Below are 18,949 nucleotides of genomic sequence, written 5' to 3'. Positions count from 1 at the left end.
AGTTGAGAACCTTAAAAAACCAAATACACTTAAAACACAAGAATTTGTATCGGGTAGCATCATCGTGACATCTATGTTTTCTACCAAGAGGGTCAGATTCTCTACATTCTCTGCATAGATTTCTGCTCTGAGTTAATTGAGCAACTGACAGCACAGTAAATCATCATCCTCCATGTGGACCTCCAGTGGGGGAGGGAGGAGAAACTAGATTGTGGATGGTTTTCCCAAACATTTACTGATAGGAGAGTAATGGCAAGACTTCAAGAACTTGGATAGCATCCCAAATTTTATCAGGGAGTGTGTTTGGCTCTTAAGCACTTTTTTCTGCATATTTCATCTTCTGTCCCTTTATCTCTACCCCAATCCTGTCTCCTTTCTCCATGTTCAAGTCTGGTGTTGCTGTAATTCTCATTCTCACTTTAACCACGGTACCCATTCAGGGTGTAATTCAATCACACGTTTCCATCAGTGATAAAACCCAATCGAAAGGTCTCTCCATCTGCTCACTCCTGTCACAGCCCTGCATTTTGCCATCCCCTGAAAGATGCAATTCTTAGGGCTGTGCACTGATCCACATTTTAAACTTCGCTCCAAAAATAGTAGAGGGATGAGATATTTTAAACACACCTCATTTAATAAATCCAGTTCATAGCAGTGCAAGCACTTGTGCAACTCAGAGCATATAGGATCGAGTATGAGAAGATGCAGAATGGGAGCAAGGTATTAAAGGAGAGAGATAGTAAGAAAGAGGGAGTTTTTCTTCCAAATTTATTTGGAACTACTTTTTCAGGCCTAAAAAGCTCCTCTGGTCTTTCCTGTATGTCAAAGGCACCACTCCCTGCCCTAGTGTCCTTGCCAGGGAGAGCACTGAGAGTGCAGAAGGGAAAATCTTCCTGACCCCATTCTTGGTTGTCAGTGCCAGCTTGCCTAGCATAAACAGAGATTCCAATTGTTGGCAAAGTTTTATGTATTTCTTCGTGGCCATGGACTGGAGCATGTTCAGTACTTCAAAGCTCTTAAAAACAGTCAGTGCTCCAGACAAAGGAGACACAAGGCTTTTTAGAAATGCATTTACTTCTGTCATTCTTGCTTACCTAAAACCTAAACATCAGCATAAGAAACATTTGGATTGTGAGAAATTCAATCCAAATGGCATGGGAAAGCAATATGCAATAGAAGATCTTTGCATCTAAATCTTTAAGAATCAAAAGCATCAGGAACACCAATGTACCGCCCAGGAAATATGTTTTTTTAATCTGATCTCAGATTTTAAGAAGTGGAGTAACAACAAAGCAGTTGACAAATGAACAATAAAGACGTGTACTACCAGTAGCTAATTTCTGAAAAACAATTTCCCCCAAACAGTCTGAGCTTATAGAAGTCGCTCTTTGGAATGCGACAGTGTGGACAATAAAAGGCACATGTCTATTCTGTAATTTCACTATGTCTGCACAAAGGTTTGTGTTGTCTGAAAAATGCTCAAAATCATCATAGGAAGAGCACTGCATGACAGCAAGGCGTAACTCTGCTCTCTCTGCTATGTGTGACAGTACCATTGCAAAATTTGTCTGTTTATATACAATGTGCAGAAAGATGGAAAGATTCTGCAAGAAAACACATTGACATCAGCAAAATTATTTTTTTCTAGAGGATGGTGATTTTGGCAAGAAAATAAAAATCATCAGCCAATAACAGGAAACCTCCCAGAACTGTAACCAGTACTATAGAGGCTCTTTAGCTACAAACGTCTCCTTATTTCAGTATAAATCCAGGATATTTAGTCATCTTTATTATAACTACTAAAAATTCATACTTTAAAAATTTATATTTAATGCTTTACAGATCAAGCAATTTAAAACCTGAGATAAAGCAATTTAAAATCTGAATTGATTATAGAAAGTTTATTCATACGATTTCTGTTGGAGAGGGGTTCACAGCTTACAGCACCAACCAAAGACAGATGTATTCAGAAAACCTACACAGACACTTAGCTCCAGTGTGAAAACATACTTGATCTGAACGTTAAATGAAAAGTCATAAATAAATAAAAAATACGCACACTTTCTAAACTCTCTAATTCCCTGTAGAGGATAAGCCAAAACTGAAACGATTCTGAGTTCCCTGAACTCTGACAATTTGGGTAAAATAGTACAAAAGTAAAAATCACACCTCATCTTGATTAAAAACCGCAAGTCATACACTTCTAAAACAAAGTGTAGCTTGGTTTATATACCTATACTTAGGGCAATGTACATATTCACATGGCTCTTTGATCTGCTCCAAATACATCTCTAAGAGACTAGTTAAAGGTCTGTGAATGTGAAGCTAAGTAATTCCTCAGAGTTATTTTATGATTAGTCAGGAATTATTTAAGTTAAAGATTTGTTTAGTGCCAGAAACAGGTGGGTTTTGCTGAAGTTAGAAGTTTCCGTAACAATAACAGGAGTGCCAATTAAAAGCCAATTAGTCATGGACATTACTTTAAGGTCCAGTACTTTGCAAACTCTCCCCTCTTCAATTTTCCTTCTCTTGAGCTGCCCATTATCCTCAGTACAAAGTCTTTAAAATGAATGTGGACTGTTCCTGTCTCCATGGAAGCCTTGCCACACTGCACTGTACACAAATGCTTCCCAGGCATCTTCAGCCCTACTTTCCCCTCTGATCTTTGCCCTAAACAAATGTGCTGTTTATTCACTCTTCTTCTCATTTATGAAGACCCATTTGATGCTGTATGAATACTAATGAGAAAAGAATTAAACCTATGTTTAAGAATGAGTGAAGATTCCTCCTTTTAGCATTTGCCATGACAGCAAAAGCATACCAGTTGGCCTCTTTTCGTTATGCTCTTCTTTAAATCCTGAAACCTCTGCCAGTTCAAAATTAAGAGTGCAGATTTGGCATTAAAGTCAATTAAAAGCTCCCCGATAGGAAAAAATGACCTAGTGGTTAAATTGCATGATGAGAAATCAGGAGATCATGGTGTTCCATTTTTCTGCTACCAAAGAGCACCACCATGACTCCATTCATGCCTCCATCACCTCACTTGAGAACGAGGATGAAATGCTGTGTACTCCAACGATGTGAACTAAGGAGCATGCAGCAACCCTATGAATTAACACCTTCTGTACTGTTTGGTTGCATCTTCTCTAAAGTTCAAAAACCAGAGACAATTCAGTCAGAAATTTGAAATATTCTCTGAAGTCAATGTAGGATCCTATACCAATGGCAAAATTAAAAGAAGGAAACAGTCCCTTTCTTCCAATAGAAAGCAAAGATTCATTAGTATCCCTAATGCTATTCTTCTACTTCTGTGCAACATTTCTGATGAGAACCTTCTTCAACGCATCTCATGTTTAGTTTCTACTTATAGTTTAAAGGAATGGTAGGTGTGCCCTTGCAGCTACATGAGCAGTATTAGCAGCCCCCTTCCCCACCCTCACAATTTCTGTATAGCCAAAAAGACCTCTAGCTCTGTCTCCCAAACTTTGGCACCAGACTTGGCAGATTATTGCTTTAAAATGTTTTTGCATTACATGAATCGAAAGGAACCGTGTTTATACATCCCTTCTTTGGCCCTCTATTGCACAGGACATCCCCCCTCCCTTTACCTCTGTCACTAGGCTGTTGGTCCTGTCCTTTCCTGTCACCTTCCCTGGTCACTACTGTGGATAAAGCAGTGCCTAGCATCACATTACACTGGACTCCTGGCAAGACGTACCAAAACAACAAATTTCCAGTTTCATTATTTCCAATGGATCCTTGACATTATGTATTAGCTGATCAAATATAAAATCTCTTGGGTTTTTTTTTTTTCAGCTAGCGTATCTACTCATGCTGCTGCTTGCTTTTTTTCTTCATTTTTATCTGGCATGGACAAGCTCTGAAATTCCAGCTTGTCTGGCCACATGTTCCCTCATGCACATTTAAAATCTGCCCCTTTCCTAAACACCTAGAAATAATTTCCATGCGTGGTTCTAGAAAATAAGGCTGTTTCTCAATCACCTGTGCTGCCTTTTTATTTAGGGCATAAGGAACACTAACTTTGCTATGTTTCTTCGCTGGAGAAACTAAGGCACAATGTGATTTGATGCAAATGATAGAGCCTGTGCCAGAACCAAGATTTAAATTCTGGAGCACCTGGGTCTGAAAACCTTGTATTTCTTTCTAGTTTCCCAGATGACCATCTCCAGAGAAGACAGACATGGCTGTCTTTAATCAATATATTGGGCAGAAAGACCTAACAAAACATGCCATCTGTATGGCTCCCTTAATTTTTCCACATCAAGAGAGAGTTGATAAAGTCCTCTCAAGATAATTACTATAGAATAATCAGAGTTTGTACTTTGTATTTCATCAACTAATAGTAAGTCCCCTTACAAGAGCTACAGAGAAGTGAAAGCTGTTATTTAGGTCTGTCTTGAATCTCAACTAAGTGGAGGGAGTCTGCTATTCTAAGTCCTGAATTTTATGGGAAGGATTGTTTTTTTCCACCAAACTTCTTAATGTTCCTTTGACTACAAGCTAAATTGAAACCAGGCTACCAGATGCAAGAAGTTAATACCACCAGCAGATCTCCCATTAAACATCACAGCATTTACCCACTTTTGCTATAAAAGATTTTCATGATACTTGAATATTCTCAATGTTTTCTGGGTTAAAATCTTAACCAACTTTGAGACTACAGCGAATATTCACTGAAATGTCAATATCTCTGTATTATGTGAACTAACTCTAGAAATCTCTGAAATCCAAACAGATTTAAATTATACTGCAGATCAAAACTAAGAGAACAACCTGTGCAATACCAGCTACAGTCCTCAAGAGATTGTAAAGGATTCTTATTGAGTACCAGACCCCAAAAATTCTTTGTCTTAAAATGAAGGAAACTAGCACATTTCAAAAAAACCAAAATGTAACATTGCTGTGAAAGGAAATACTATTATATTCCACAGTAACTCTCCAGAACACCGAAGCTCTGTGATGCTTCCAGGAGCCCCTGTTTTGAATGCCCAAGCTTAATAGTGCTTGCTATTTGTGCACTACTTCATAATTATTTTTTCCAAAGCTAATGAAGCTAAATGACGAGCCAGGCTCCATTCTGGAGACTGCTATTTCCCTTGACTTTACAGGAAATCCAATTGTTGCTAAGCTAAATAATACCATAAATTGTAAGTGAAATATGTTATTAGTTTTTATGCAGTCAGCTCTTCTCAAGGGGATGAAAGAAGTGCTGGTTCCTAAGCATGGTTTACCTCAACTTCTGTCCCTACAGATATTTTGAAATACTGACTGTTGTTGTCAAATTCATGATCTGATTTACTTAGTATACTTTCACAAGCAACAAGGGAACTAATATTGGTGTGGCTCTTCAGGAACTGACAGCAGCTGTGTTAAGTTAAACAAAAGCTCTCTGCAATACTCATCTCTAACTTGGCATCAGCTTTTCTATTGCTACATCTAAAGTTCTGTTTCTAGCAGTAGTTCAATTTACGGGCAGGAAGAACTTAGAAGATTTGTACAAAAAGAGCATGTTTACAACTTGTTTCAGTAGGACCAATTTGCTAAGTGTTTTAACTCTCACTTTTTGTGAATGAATATTTAATGTGTTAAGTACAATGAATATTGAATATTCACCAGACCAAAGCTGAGAAAGAATTTGGAGGGAGCATAATTTAGTGTAAAACTCCTGAATTTGGTTTGCTTTCTTCTGCATATAGATTCTTTGTGAACTACATGACAGCTCCTACTGGGAGTATAACCAGATTATTATATGGTCTAAATAGGAAAATATCCTGATGCAACTATTGAAAGTAAACTGTTTTTTAAATAGTAAAAAAGGAAGCAATGGAAATGTACACTATATGAAATGTATAATATTGCATTACACAACATACACATGTAACATACACAAGCTTGTAATGGACTGGACTTGGTGTTCGTTTAGCTCCATACCCGGAGGTAGTTTATTCCTACCTCGGAGAATGTTTGATATAAACCTTACATATGTGGATGGATATGCCAAATTTCCATTTATCCAATGTAACTATGAGTTTCTTACTGGTAAGAGTCCCCGTGGTAAAAATGAAGCATGCTGTTAGTGGAGAAGGGAGAGTTTATGGCCAGAGTAGACTCTTTCTATATATATTTTCTAGATGTCTTTGACCTGAACTAAAAGCTGTAAGTAAGATTTAGTTCTTATTACCTAAATCTAAGAATAGCTGAAATACACCTTCCTTTGATTCTTAGTGAAGAAACCGAATGCAGCCCTTGGGGGTTCAATTTTACAGGCACTGAAGGCAGATAGCCCTGTTCTTCTATAGCAAGTCTGAACAATTTCATTTGTTCATTCATGTGCTACACTGTGCACATTCACCTTGTTTTTTCAGATTTCCTACAAGTCCACTTTATTTTGCCCTTCTTTCCAGGTCAAAAATTGTGAGATTTCAGCTTCCCTCAAGAAGCAGCCCAGAGCAGAAAGAGGGAGCCGCCTTACCAGATGGAAGATACTGCCTGTCTGTTGCGCAACAAGATCGACGATCTCCCACTGGTGGAGCTGGGATTTCCGAGAACGGTATCAAAACCACTACCCAATTACTTTATTTCCTCACTGATTTGTAAGATCCTCAGGAGAAAAACTAATATAGATATTAAACCACAAAAGCCACAAACCAATCCTAATGAATCTTGAAATCCTAGACGTAAATAAAAGGTAATATCTCAACTTTTCACTCCCCACATAATTTTATGTTTAATAAAAGACTGGATGTATCACTTAGAGCTATGATTTAAAACTGCTTTTTTCCATACGATTCACCTCACCAAAACCTTTTTCCTCGCTTAAAAGTATGAAGTTTTTATTTCTTTGTAAATAAAAACTCAGAACTTCAGCTAAAATCATTTCCAAGGAAGCCATTTGCAATTAATATTCTGTACAGGCACACTCTTTGGAAACATCCTGGCGACGTCAGTAACTCTGAAAAGGTCCAACCTGTTTAGCACACGTAGCGCTAACTACTGCCATAACATTGCATACTTGTGATTTCTCATGGGACTGCACGGGGCATTCTTTGAAAGCCGCCTAAAATCACTGGGTTTGCCAAGGCTGACTCTCACTACCAATGACCCGAACTAGGCTTTTGTAGAGCAAACAGTTACAAGGGCTCTCAAAGAGATGGCAGGTTTTTGTTTTTTTTGGGGGGGGGTCATTTAGCTGCTGTAATGATGAGACATTTATCATAGCCATCTTAGCAGCCAAAGTTCCACCCCCTGGTAGTGGTTTATATGCCAAGTAGACAGCAAATGGAAAGTTTGGTAAGTTTGACTTACCTTCAGTAACTTTTTTTTTTGGACACATCTAGTTCAAAGAAGACAAAAGCTCTCTACCTGACATTAACTGTAAGTAACAAGGCATCTCTACTGCAAACTGCAGAGCTGTATGTAGTGACAAAAAATTATATTTTAGGTATGTATTGAATGGAGCTGGCAAGCAGTTGCTTGGGAATGTGAAAAATAATGACATGTAAATACAATTAACATTCTAGCATGTTCTCCATGTGATTAGACTTATAAAATAAACCTGCTTTTACAAATATTTTTGTCAAATCAGACACTTTGCCAGCTCACAGCTTCCATGTCTAACCTACACTACCCATATTTCACGTACAAACAGCTTTCAAGCAAAAGCTTTTCAAACAAATAAATCATGTGTTTATAGATTTAAAAACATGAAAAAGTGTTCCATCAAATAAAAAAGGATTAGTTAGGCAGAAAAGAAAAAAAATTGTGTGAACATCTGGGATAAACCTAGATATACTAGATAAATAAATATAGATGCAGAATTCTTTATAATTTTTTTTATATATACTTTAATAAATATTGATTTCTTAGAGCAGAAAAGCACTTGCATCAATGGAATTGGGTAAGTTATTCTACATTAGCTAATTTACACATTAATGCCTAAATATCACAATAATAGAGTTCTCTATGATTCTGGCACAATGTTCCCTTTAAATTTTAGCTCAGTAGAAAAATTCTAATAAAATACTGGCTTTATGTTAAGAGATGCATAAGAAGTTTTGTTTTTCCTCTCTGGTTTCCAGTCCTGCTCATCATAACCTACAAGGCGGATGTAAAAGATAGTGTCTTTTGCATACACATTCAATCAGAGCAGAGGACATCCCAGGGGGGTGGGGAGGAGCGGAAAAAAAAGGCATTACAAGTGTTTTAGATATCTTAGCATGAAGACAGCTTGAGATTCACATGCCTTTTCCTCCATTTTTAAGAGCCTAATCTGAGTGTCTGCTATGCCAGATGCTGCAATTAATTTACTGGATTAAACATACCAGTTTGAAGCTCTTCAAGGAATCCATAGTGTTGGGCGTTCAGTTCTCATGGCTGCCACAACAGTTGTAAACTCTGATTGTTATCCCTTTGAACTCCTATGGGAAGAAAATAAATGATACTAGAAAAAGTTCACTGCTACTGTATCACAGACTGAAAACAGAAAGTTTTGGGTTGGGGTTTTTTTGGTTTGGGGGTGTGTGTGTGTGTTTTGGTTTTTGGGTTTGTTTGTTTTGGCCACGCGCAGCCTCATGGAAAGAAAGCATTTCTAATAAATGAATTTGTACCAGTGTAAGGATTGTCATGAAAATGCAGACATTCATTCTCTAATTAAAGAGCAATACTGCATGCAACTGATCTTTGTTCCTGCTTAGGCAATAAATTATTGAACATGATAACCTATAAATTAGGCACATTGAATGCTACCGGAATGAAAATTGCATTAACAAATATATGCCGAGTGTTAACCAAAAGAAAACCAAAAGAAAACAAACAAACAAACCAACCAGGCCATTTTTCCTTTGAAAATAGACCTGAGGGAGGATTAGACACACCGTAGGCTGGCAGTCCGGCAGGGAAGGACTTCCGCAGAGGTGTAACACGACTGCCCTCTGAAGGGGATCCTGCCAAACAGCACGGGTGTGAGTGCCCGCTCACTGCCTGCGGGCAGGGGGCTGGGGACTGCGTTAGAAGTCCTTCTAATAGTGACAACTGAAATGGTATTTTAGCTTGAGCTGCAGGTGTTTGTATCCTTGACATGAGACAGAAAAATCATTTACCTGAGAGTCTCTGCTGGATGACTCATCTCCTTGAACCCACCTTTCTTGTGCTGAATGAACTAAATATGCACAACACTTGTAATGCTAACTAAGGTCAAATGTGTTTCAATATTTGAAGAAATAACAGCACTTGACTTGATCACTCTGTTAGAATTCATTAAACCTGTTTAATTAACTAACAGTGATTAAGGTAAATAATTATAAAATTTAAAATCATGTTGACATTGGTTGAACCTGATGTCAACTCAAAATAAATGTTCAGAATAAAGATGTGCCCAGGGCTTTTCATGTACTCAATGTTTCATAAGACTCCCAGTATGTTACAAGGATCATAATAATCCTCTAAGTCCCAGTAGATATCTTTTTGTGATAAAAAGGAGTTAAATGCAATAGCTTTTATAAGATACAGCTTTAAAAGTATTGAAATATTACTGTAATGGTACATGTATATTTACATCTATTGTAGAGTTCATTTACAATTTATTTGGCATTTGAGGAGACATTAGGTTTACATGAAAAAAATATAACTAGACATTAGATAGCTATGGGTCTAATATTACATTTATTAAAATCACTGTCCCTACGAAACACAGTAAGGGAATGAATTAGAGAACATTTATATCAAATTCCTGCACTAGGAATATGTGTTCAGCTGGTACAATGACTGTGCAAAAAAATCTTACACAGTACAATGGTTTCTCATTCCTCTTGAAAAGTGCATATTCAGTTACATGCGTGAACAGTAATTACCCCCCCAATAACGCACTGATCCTTCACACTTATCCTTATATTATAGTTATTTAAAGGAAAGGAGAGAACTGGAGTGGAATAGCTACAAGTTACTTGCAAGAGAGTGCTGAAGCATTCAAGGCTCTTAAAATAATGATCTTTGCTGAGTGTCCCTTGCCTTAGCTTTAAAGCCCCCTTCCATGAGCGCTGAAGAACCCTGCCTTGTGTTTCACTGGGGTTTTTAAAATCTCACTTCTATCTGTCTCAGTCTCAGGAGTTTAGATTGCCACAGCTGCAGCACATCGGGGTTGTTGGTTTGTTGCTAAGTGGTTGTTGGTTTCTCAAGCAGAGGATCAGCTGTTCCGCTCTGTGGAGGGCCAGGCTGCCTCTGACGAAGAGGAGGAGAAGTGGCCAGGAGACCAGCCATCCCAGGTGAACCAAATGAAGAAAATACTGGCCAAGCTCCCTTGCTGTGGCAGTGGGTAGGTTTCTGAGATTAATGCTATTTGAGCCCTTTGCAAAGATTATTTTGTGACCGGAAGGCACCATGGCTTTAGTAAGCAGTAATACTACATACAAAAATCAGCAGGCCCCTTTACCCATCCTTTACAGCTCATGGGAAACAACATGCTGGATATTCCCACCTAACCCTAGTCAGTGTCAGCTAGGATACTCATTTGTGATCTGTGCTGCCAAGAGTTTTGCAGGAAAGCCGGCTTTTACAAACATAGACCTTCATCATGAGGTTTCACTAACCTTTTTTTTTTTTTTAATGTATATATAGATGTGATGAAAAAATGTGGAAAAAGCTAATGTCTTACTTGGAGACCACCAATACTGATGGCTACGAAACAGCCCCTGCAGAGCTCGCAGAGAGAATCACACAGCTAACTGAACAGCTTGAACTTAAAGGGCATGAAGTGAAAAAATTGGAAACAAATATGGAAGAGGTAACAGGTGCCAAGCAGAGTGTGAAAGAGTTATTTATGTATCTTGAAGTAGCTGCACTTATACACATATGCATTTATATTTTATTCTGGCCATTCCGCTCTCTGTTGCTGATGCTTCTCACCGTGCCATTAGTTTGTCATCTCAAACATCTCCTGCTTTCCTGTAACACCTGCATTTCTAGTCTGGTTCCTACCTGAAACTCCATTTGTTTGGAGGATGACATGTATACCAGCCACAGTCAGACACAGGCTCTTCAAATACTATCCCGTATTTAAATGGTTTAAGATGTTCACTGATGCTATGCTTGGGACCGATACCACTGCAGACCAAAATGCTACACGTTAACCATAGAGCTACTATAGGCAGCTTTCAGGGGTTCCTCAGCTGTGGATGAAACACTCCTCATGTCCTAAGACATCCAGCCCCTCTGAGAGCACAATAACTTTTCAAGAAAACCCTCCAGCTGACTGAGATGCAGGGGCTCACTGTTTTGGAATCCTTCAGAGGAAATCATCCAGTTTACTCTGGCTGGTTCTCAGGCTTAGACCAATATATTTAAAAATAATAAAAAAAAATTAGTTCTCAGGCTTAGCAGCATGTTCAACTTCCTTCAGCAGAGGTTATAACCACAGTAGTTAAAAGCCCCAGTGCAGTATCCTAGCAGTCCCATGTGATCTTACTATTTATACTGCAAACTTCAGCCATTGATGGGCATAGATTTAAATGCTAGCAATCTTTCTGTATAACAAAAATAGCGCATCATATGCATTGCTTTGGCCTGCTTTGTCTTAAGGTTCAGTTACTGCTTGTTCAGTATTTTATACCCCTTCTTTTAAAGGAGCATAAAGATTTCAGTAGTTCTGCAAGGATTATATTAATCGGTAAACTATTTAAAGAGTAAAATATCCAGCTTCTTTACATGTTGCCATCCTTTGGTTTTTATCAGTATTTCATATCATTTTCCCCCTTGACTAAATTAAATGAAGGAGTTTACTTGTGAGGAAAAAAAATTTCAAAACAGAATAAAATCATACTTGCGTCTTACACAATTTGTAGTATTCAATGACAATTTATTCCTGTAATACTCCTTAGAGCAACACAAAGCTTCCTTCTGTACTGCTTAACATCAGCCCACATAAAAAAACCTACAGTTATTCTTTTACCTACAGGGAGGAACTACTTTCCTGTAGGTAGTGCCAGTTTTCTTCTTTTTTTTCCATTCAGAGGTATTCATCTTCTTCTGCAGTATCATATTGCCTTCTTTTTAATCTCTGCTGATGGATATTAATTCTGTACACCTTGTTCAGAAAAGTACCATTATCGATAGATTAATACAAAATTCCAGGACAAAAATGGAATCTGTTGCTCTTGATTTAAGGACAAGCAGGGAGGTGAGTAAGACATAGTGCTAACTCACTGCGACATGAATTTAACTTCAGTAGGATGAATCATTTTGAGCCTGTTAGAAATTTATTCTTAAACCATCTTACTTTTATTTAGCCAGCATATGCATCTTGTGTGCAGCTATAGGTATTTTTTTTTTGATGCTACAAAACAGCCAGACAAGTAACAAGTAATTCCTTTCAAAAAGGTGACTGTACCTGTAATCAACACAAAGCAAATTGGAAGACCGAGAAATACGGTCTCCCATCTAACTTGCAAATAAATATATTGGCTTAATAAATAAACTACCAAGAACACTTTCTCTGATGACCTGACAAAACTATTGCTCTATATAATTCTATTTGGACCTGCTCAATGCTGAAAATTAGACAAATAACAACAAAGCTAACAAGTAACAAACTCAGCAGGCAAGTGAAGAGCAACACTCTCAAATACTGATTAATAATTTCTTCAGTCTAAGACTTGTAAAACCAGGGGATAAAAGAGTTCTGAAATTTGTCATGTCTAGAAAGTTCTGCTTTCCAACAACCAAACATGTAAAAATAGTTCTACTGAAGACAGGGTGATGAAGGTGTCAGGACCTAGGGATAATAGATGGAGAAAACATGAGTGAATTCTAAAAATAATCACTGCCAAGTGTAGCGTTGAAAAAAAATGCCAATTATTTTCTATAGAAGCCTGCATACAAACTGCCAGCTTAATTTGAAAGACAATTAGTTTATGACCTGCCATACAGAGTCAAATGAAAAGTTCATCCTAATATCACACGCCTGATGGCAAGCAGCAGTTGCTTAGAGAAAAGCAATGAGAAACAGTACAGAGGATTTTCCTCTCAGTATTACTCACCTGGTTCCCAATACACTGGGGGTAGACACATCTTGAACTGGATGTTGCATGGAGTATCATGTTTAATGGCCAGCATTGGAGCTATTTACCATGAATTTACCTTCCCTTTCTTTAAGCTAGTGATGCTTTTGGTATCTCAGGGCAAGGGCTCCCACATACCAGTTAGAAACAAACAAGTTTTGAAGATTTGTTTTTGTTAGCTTTTAATCTGCTGCCTGATCATCCACTGCCACCTCGTTTTTGTGCTTGGGAATCAGCAAATGATCTTTCCCTCAAAATTTTACAGACTTTTACTACGAGAAATACTGCCTCTGTTATCACCATTCCTAGTCTGCCTCAGCTCTCTTGGTATAGAAACCATTACTTACTTCTGTTATTCTATTTTATTCTTCCATGTACTTTTCAAGCTCTATTACCCTTTTTGAATGAGAAGAACTGAAAATGTGCTTAGTATTCAAATGCAAGCCCTTCATGGCATAATCATAGCTTCTGTTTTGTCCCTAGTTCCTTTCCTAATAGCTCCTAGCATGTATGCTTTTGATCTCTGCTGACCAGTGAGTTACGCTCAGATTACAGCTCTTCTAGATCTCCTTCTTGAGTGGCAGTCATCATCACTGCATACACAGAACATTGTGTACCTTTCCTACATGCCTTACTTTGCATTATTGACACTGAATTTCATCGGATCTTTTATTGCCCATAGCTATTCAATATCATGAACTCCTGCTGTAATTCTTCACAGGCAGCTTTAGTTTTGATTACCCCCAAGAAATTGTATTGAGAACAAACTTAATCACTTTGACATTCACCTTTTTTAAAAATGATTTATGAATACAGCTCAGGTCTTAACCCAGCTCCTTGTGAGACCCTAAGGATTATCTCCCTCCATTGTGAAACCTTCAGTCCTGGTCTGGTCTGTCACTCTGTGCTCTAGCGCCATCTTTTAATCAGCTGTAAGTCTTTTTTTTTTTTGAGTCTTTCGTGATGAATCTTATCGAAAACTTTTTGCAGATTCAAAATAACACTCTATATCAACTGATTCATCAACATTATTCATATATATTCATAGACCCTTTCAAAGAAATCTAATAGATCCTTCACTATGTTCATCTATGTATTCACCAAGTCCCTCCTCCATTACAGTTCCTATCAATTTGCCTGACAGAATTACTGATACTCTTGAGGTGATTTGCTGTTCCTCAGATTATCTCTGCAGCCTCTCTTAAAAACTGGTGCTCCATTTGCCACCCTCCAGTCCTTTGAGGGTGAAATGATTTAAAAGATAAATTGTACAGCACAGTTCAGCACTTCATTCTGCCATTCTGTTTCTGTTTTCTCCCCATTTTGAAGATGTTTCTCAGGTTCACTGCTTGTACAAATGCCTCTAATATGAGAGCCTCCTTAAGTTCTGTGGAAAATACAATAGAACTATTTTCTCTTACATTCCTTAAGGGATTTTTGCATATTAATTATGCATTGTCCTAGATGTATTTGTACTACTCCAGAGCTCAGATTTTCCACGCGGCATTCTTCCCCTTTTATAAGAGGGTCAGATATCAGCAGCTGACTTCTTCTCAAAACTGGTGTTTGGCAAGGTAGTATTTCCATTTCACAAAGAAGGCACAGATCCAAAAATCAGTCTCTGCTGGGGGACTTTGACAGAGCTAAGAACGAAACCCAGTCCTCTGAGCCCTGTGACTTAACCATCACTCCTCAGTATCTAGGTCTTAAAAATAGCTTATGCTTAACTATAGTCATTATCTTATTGCAAATGTTAAGGTAACAACAGGTGCTAAGTGTAACCTAGCTAGGGAAAACAATTTGGGAGAATGTTTTAATGGTACACTGAGCCACCGTCTTCAAGCACAATAAGAAGACAAAAAATGCATACCCATACGTATAAATGAAACAAAGGTATCAGGAAACTAGCATCCTTATAGACGACAAGGAGGCTGCTAAGGTATAACTGCTGTAGAAAACAGTTTACTAGCTACAGCATAGGAAATACAAGCAAAAAGAGCTTTGTAGGAGCAGTCAACATGAAGAGGAGAAAGAGGCAGCAGTAGCAACAAATGCTATGTATGTCCAAATATCACTAGTGGCACTTTTGGCTAAGCATATTGCCTGTGCTGTCTATACAAACTAAGCAGCTGGTCGTGACACTAGATGACTATGGAGAACTCAAGTGGCATGCATACTAAAGAGAAGTTTGTACTTCTCCTATTCATGTCTGTATGTGAGACCCACTGCACAGCTACAGCCTTTCAGTAACACTCAGCAGAGGACAGAGGAGTCTCTGTGCACAAGAACAGCAGTTCTGCCAGCATGGCTAAAGCAGCAGCTAAAAGCAGCAGACAAGTGATGTTAGGGGTGCAGGGGCCTGACAGGGTGCAGGACCAGGACAGGTGGGCACCCATTATGAATTTCCATGAGCATCTGTCTAATTGCATATTGGGAAAGTCTATTTTACACTTAAAAATAATGACCTTTTTACCTCTCTATTATTTGATAGGACACTGCTTCAGCTATACAGGGGAACACAACTCCTTCATGTGTTTAGTACATATCTATGCCAGGTGGTATTTACAATGTGGAGGCAATCTGCAACATAATAGTGGAAACCACATGTTTCATTCATTGAAGACCTCCCACAGCCTCTAGAGTATTTGTTGTGTCTCAGTTGGACTGCTGCCACATTGGTGGTAACAAAGTTGGCTCTCCATACAGGAAAATGTTAGTGTATTCATCTAAAAGGGGTGTTCAGGCAGGGATGCTGAAATCATTGTTTGGCAGATGGACCAGATTAAGTGATCCAAACTTGTCTAGCTGTTGCATAGCTCAGAGGAGCTGGAGTGCCTCACAGGGCAAAGCTCATGGAGAGCTAATGGAACAGGACGATTTCCATCTGATGGGGGAATAGGTGCCAACTAATACATATTATTAGCACTGTCAGAAACTAAAATGACCTTCTAGAAGACTCAGTGTGGATCAGGGATTGTTTTCTTTTTTCACTCTAATGACACTTGTGTTTTAGGGAACTGAAGTTCCTTCCCATCTATTAAAATGCATTAGAAAACAAATTTCCACAAAATATGCACACTATTTAATAGAATTTTTTTTAAGGCCTTCAGCTTTTCGAGTTCAACTATATCCTTAGCTGTTTCTAAAACTGCAATAAAGATAACAGATGACAACAAAAAGTGATTAACAGAGCCAGCAAATTCGGCATTTAGCATGATTTTTTTTTCTCACAATACCACATGATTTTGTTTTTCAGTGTAATATTAATAAATATATTTAGATTGTCTTTGCAACAAGAAATTGCAAAAAATGGTAATATTTCAGAATGCTGGGCACAGTAATGATTGAGAAATAAGTTTACTTTTATTAATAAACCTGAAATCTCTCAGTGCTCTCAAAGTTCCAAAATTAATATTTAAGTGACATATTTTCCATGGAATGTTCTTCAGGCTCTTTTTAGCAACTTGGCCATGTATCTACAACAGGCCTGGGTCTGTCACAAACAAAGATATTTACTCTTGTAAATGGTGTGGCAGCTTTGTCACATAGATTCTGCATTGAAACAAAAGTAACATTTCAAACCCTGACCATTTTTTCACAGGGAGCTCTGAGACAACTGACAGGTCAGCTCAGCTTTGGAAGGTCCAGGTCTGAGGAGACCCCTCCTGCCCAGGATTTCTGTAGTGTTCAAAAGTCTTGCTGAACCTGGACCTTTCTGTGCTTAGCTGCAAACCAGTGCTTCACCAAGCACACATGCCAGTGTTTTGCAGAACCAGAATCTTAATTTTTTTTCCTTAGGACTTTTTTTTTTTTTAACCAAAATACATAAAAGAAATTAGGTAATTACCTTCTTGTTTCACTGAATGTACAGATGATTGATATGTAGGAGTTGCAAGACAAAGATATGCTTACATTGATGAGGGCACACAAATTAGTTATGCTTTATAGAGGACAACAGGGATGCAAAAGATTAGAAAACTGAAATAGTAATGCTAGTATTCAAAATTTCTGAATGATCTGTTTGCATCCAGTGTTGAATGAACTGCCATTATGCACAAGAGCAAAGCATGCATTTCCTAGCAACTATTGATTCTTCGCTTTATGTAGTATGTTAAAGAAATGCAGTTCCTTTCAAGATAATCTTCTGGAGTCTGACATTTACTAGTAAGGGGGGAAACTTAGCTTTGCAATTATTGGGCAAGAAAGTGAAAAGCTCCAGTGCTTTTAATTTTCTGTGTCATTGTCCAGATGAAAGGCCCATTGCTAGGTGAACTGCAGCAAAAGGTGGAGGAGACCGAATTGTTGAAGATGGAGCTGCAGATGTTGGAGACTGAGAGAGTTAGGCTGTCACTGGTGGAAGAAAAGCTCATGGATGTTTTACAGCTTCTTCAACAACTTCGAGACTTGGTATGGCAAGAAAGCAGTCCAGAGACTTAAAACTGGTTTTGATAGTGTCCTTTCCAAACTAAAAAAGATGTTCATACCTTCTATTAAGTACGAAGTCCTTTACACTGGGACACATTTTTACATGTGTTTGCCCTGGAAACTGCCCAGTGATTGCAGAAAACTTTTAGACCCCTATGGCTGACTTTCTAAAAGAAGCCTAGAGGTCTCCTTGGATCTAGATCTCCAAGCTCTCATTATCCTCTAAATAAAAAATTAGAGGAAACAAGGAAAACAAAAATGCTAGTAATCAGAAAGATTCTAGAAGATTATTTTTCCTTCTAGAAAAGGACCTTTGTTTAACTGCATCCTAACATGACACTGAGTCAGTATTAAAGGGATAAAACCCTTTCCTATATACCAATAAGGTATTTTTTGTAAGAACTTTCTTACCCAATTAATAATCCAAACATGGACTTAAAAAAGCTGATGCAATAACACCCCAGAGGTACATGGCCAGTATGGCAGTTCAGTCCTTTAGAAAAGAAATGTAAATCTCCTGCTTGGGAGTGATAATGGTAAGGGCTGGCCAAAAGATGGGCAAATTGGATAATCTGCAGAACATGGAGTACGCTGGGAGCAGCACTAGACTGCTAGGAACTAATTTCTTTGATAATGACTGAGGGTTCTCCTCAATTTTCAGCAAAGCTCTGCCTAATCTGTGTGAGATGAGAATGCTTCCTCAGATGATCACTTTACTTTGTTTGAAGTATGCTCATGTTCCACTGCTGACTCTAGGGAACAAGTGCAATATCTCATAATTTGGTAACTTATTTTAGCACTTGACATGGAAATGCTACTTTCATATTGCAAGTCGGACACATGCATCAATAACAATCCAGTGAAGGATTAAACTAGTGAAGACTATGACTGGCAACAAGTATAATAACCTTTTGTGTCAAGACTTCAACATGTCATTCACTGGTCAGTTGTATTATTGCAAATCATTTCTGCTTAGGAGACAATCCATCACACAATGCGCCATATCTCAGTGATAATAGCACTTAATGCTAATCATTGCTGGAAACGTGCCACTGCGTGCTGCCAACTCCCATAGCACCAATACAGGCAACGATGCTGTCAGCTAACAAGATAATTTACAGCATTCCTAGTAGAGTTTAGGAAGGATCCCCTAAATCCCTGATGGGATATACTTCAGACAAAAGAAAGCTTATTCATCAGAAACTGTGGGTTTAGGTGTCACTTCCCTAGCATATTCACATTCATGTTTTAAATACCCCAAGCATCTCATTTGCAACAGAATCTGCTACAACCCAATGACTGTCCAAAGGCAAATGGATGCTCTGTTAGGACTATTAAAACCTCACACTGTGTTGCAAAGGTCATGTGTAATCCCAGCCTGCTGCAAACTGCTTTCCACCATGCCCCAGTCCCCACTGGGGCAGACAAGCAGAAGGTAGATAACCAGCATCAGT

General features: G+C 38.3%; 1 protein-coding gene across 4 annotated transcripts in view; it reads left to right on the top strand.

Moving 5' to 3' along the window:
- Positions 1–18,949, top strand: part of EFCC1 (EF-hand and coiled-coil domain containing 1) — a 61,362-nt gene that overhangs the window by 34,714 nt on the left and 7,699 nt on the right. For 2 of the 4 annotated variants that reach the window (XM_087744746.1, XM_087744744.1), the window contains exons 3-5: positions 6,426–6,571; positions 10,195–10,330; positions 10,633–10,798. In XM_087744746.1, the coding sequence (XP_087600872.1) occupies positions 6,426–6,571; positions 10,195–10,330; positions 10,633–10,798 (448 nt within the window). Of the gene's footprint in view, positions 1–6,425; positions 6,572–10,194; positions 10,331–10,632; positions 10,799–17,318; positions 17,478–18,949 lie in introns of all 4 variants that reach the window. The other 2 variants (XM_087744747.1, XM_009476689.2) reach the window with 2 other exon arrangements.

Source organism: Nipponia nippon, unplaced genomic scaffold (genome assembly GCF_047370975.1).
Source record: "Nipponia nippon isolate SJK-2023a ecotype South Korea unplaced genomic scaffold, ASM4737097v1 scaffold_9, whole genome shotgun sequence".
NCBI classification, from domain to species: domain Eukaryota; kingdom Metazoa; phylum Chordata; class Aves; order Pelecaniformes; family Threskiornithidae; genus Nipponia; species Nipponia nippon.
This window is presented reverse-complemented; position numbering and strand designations above follow the sequence as displayed.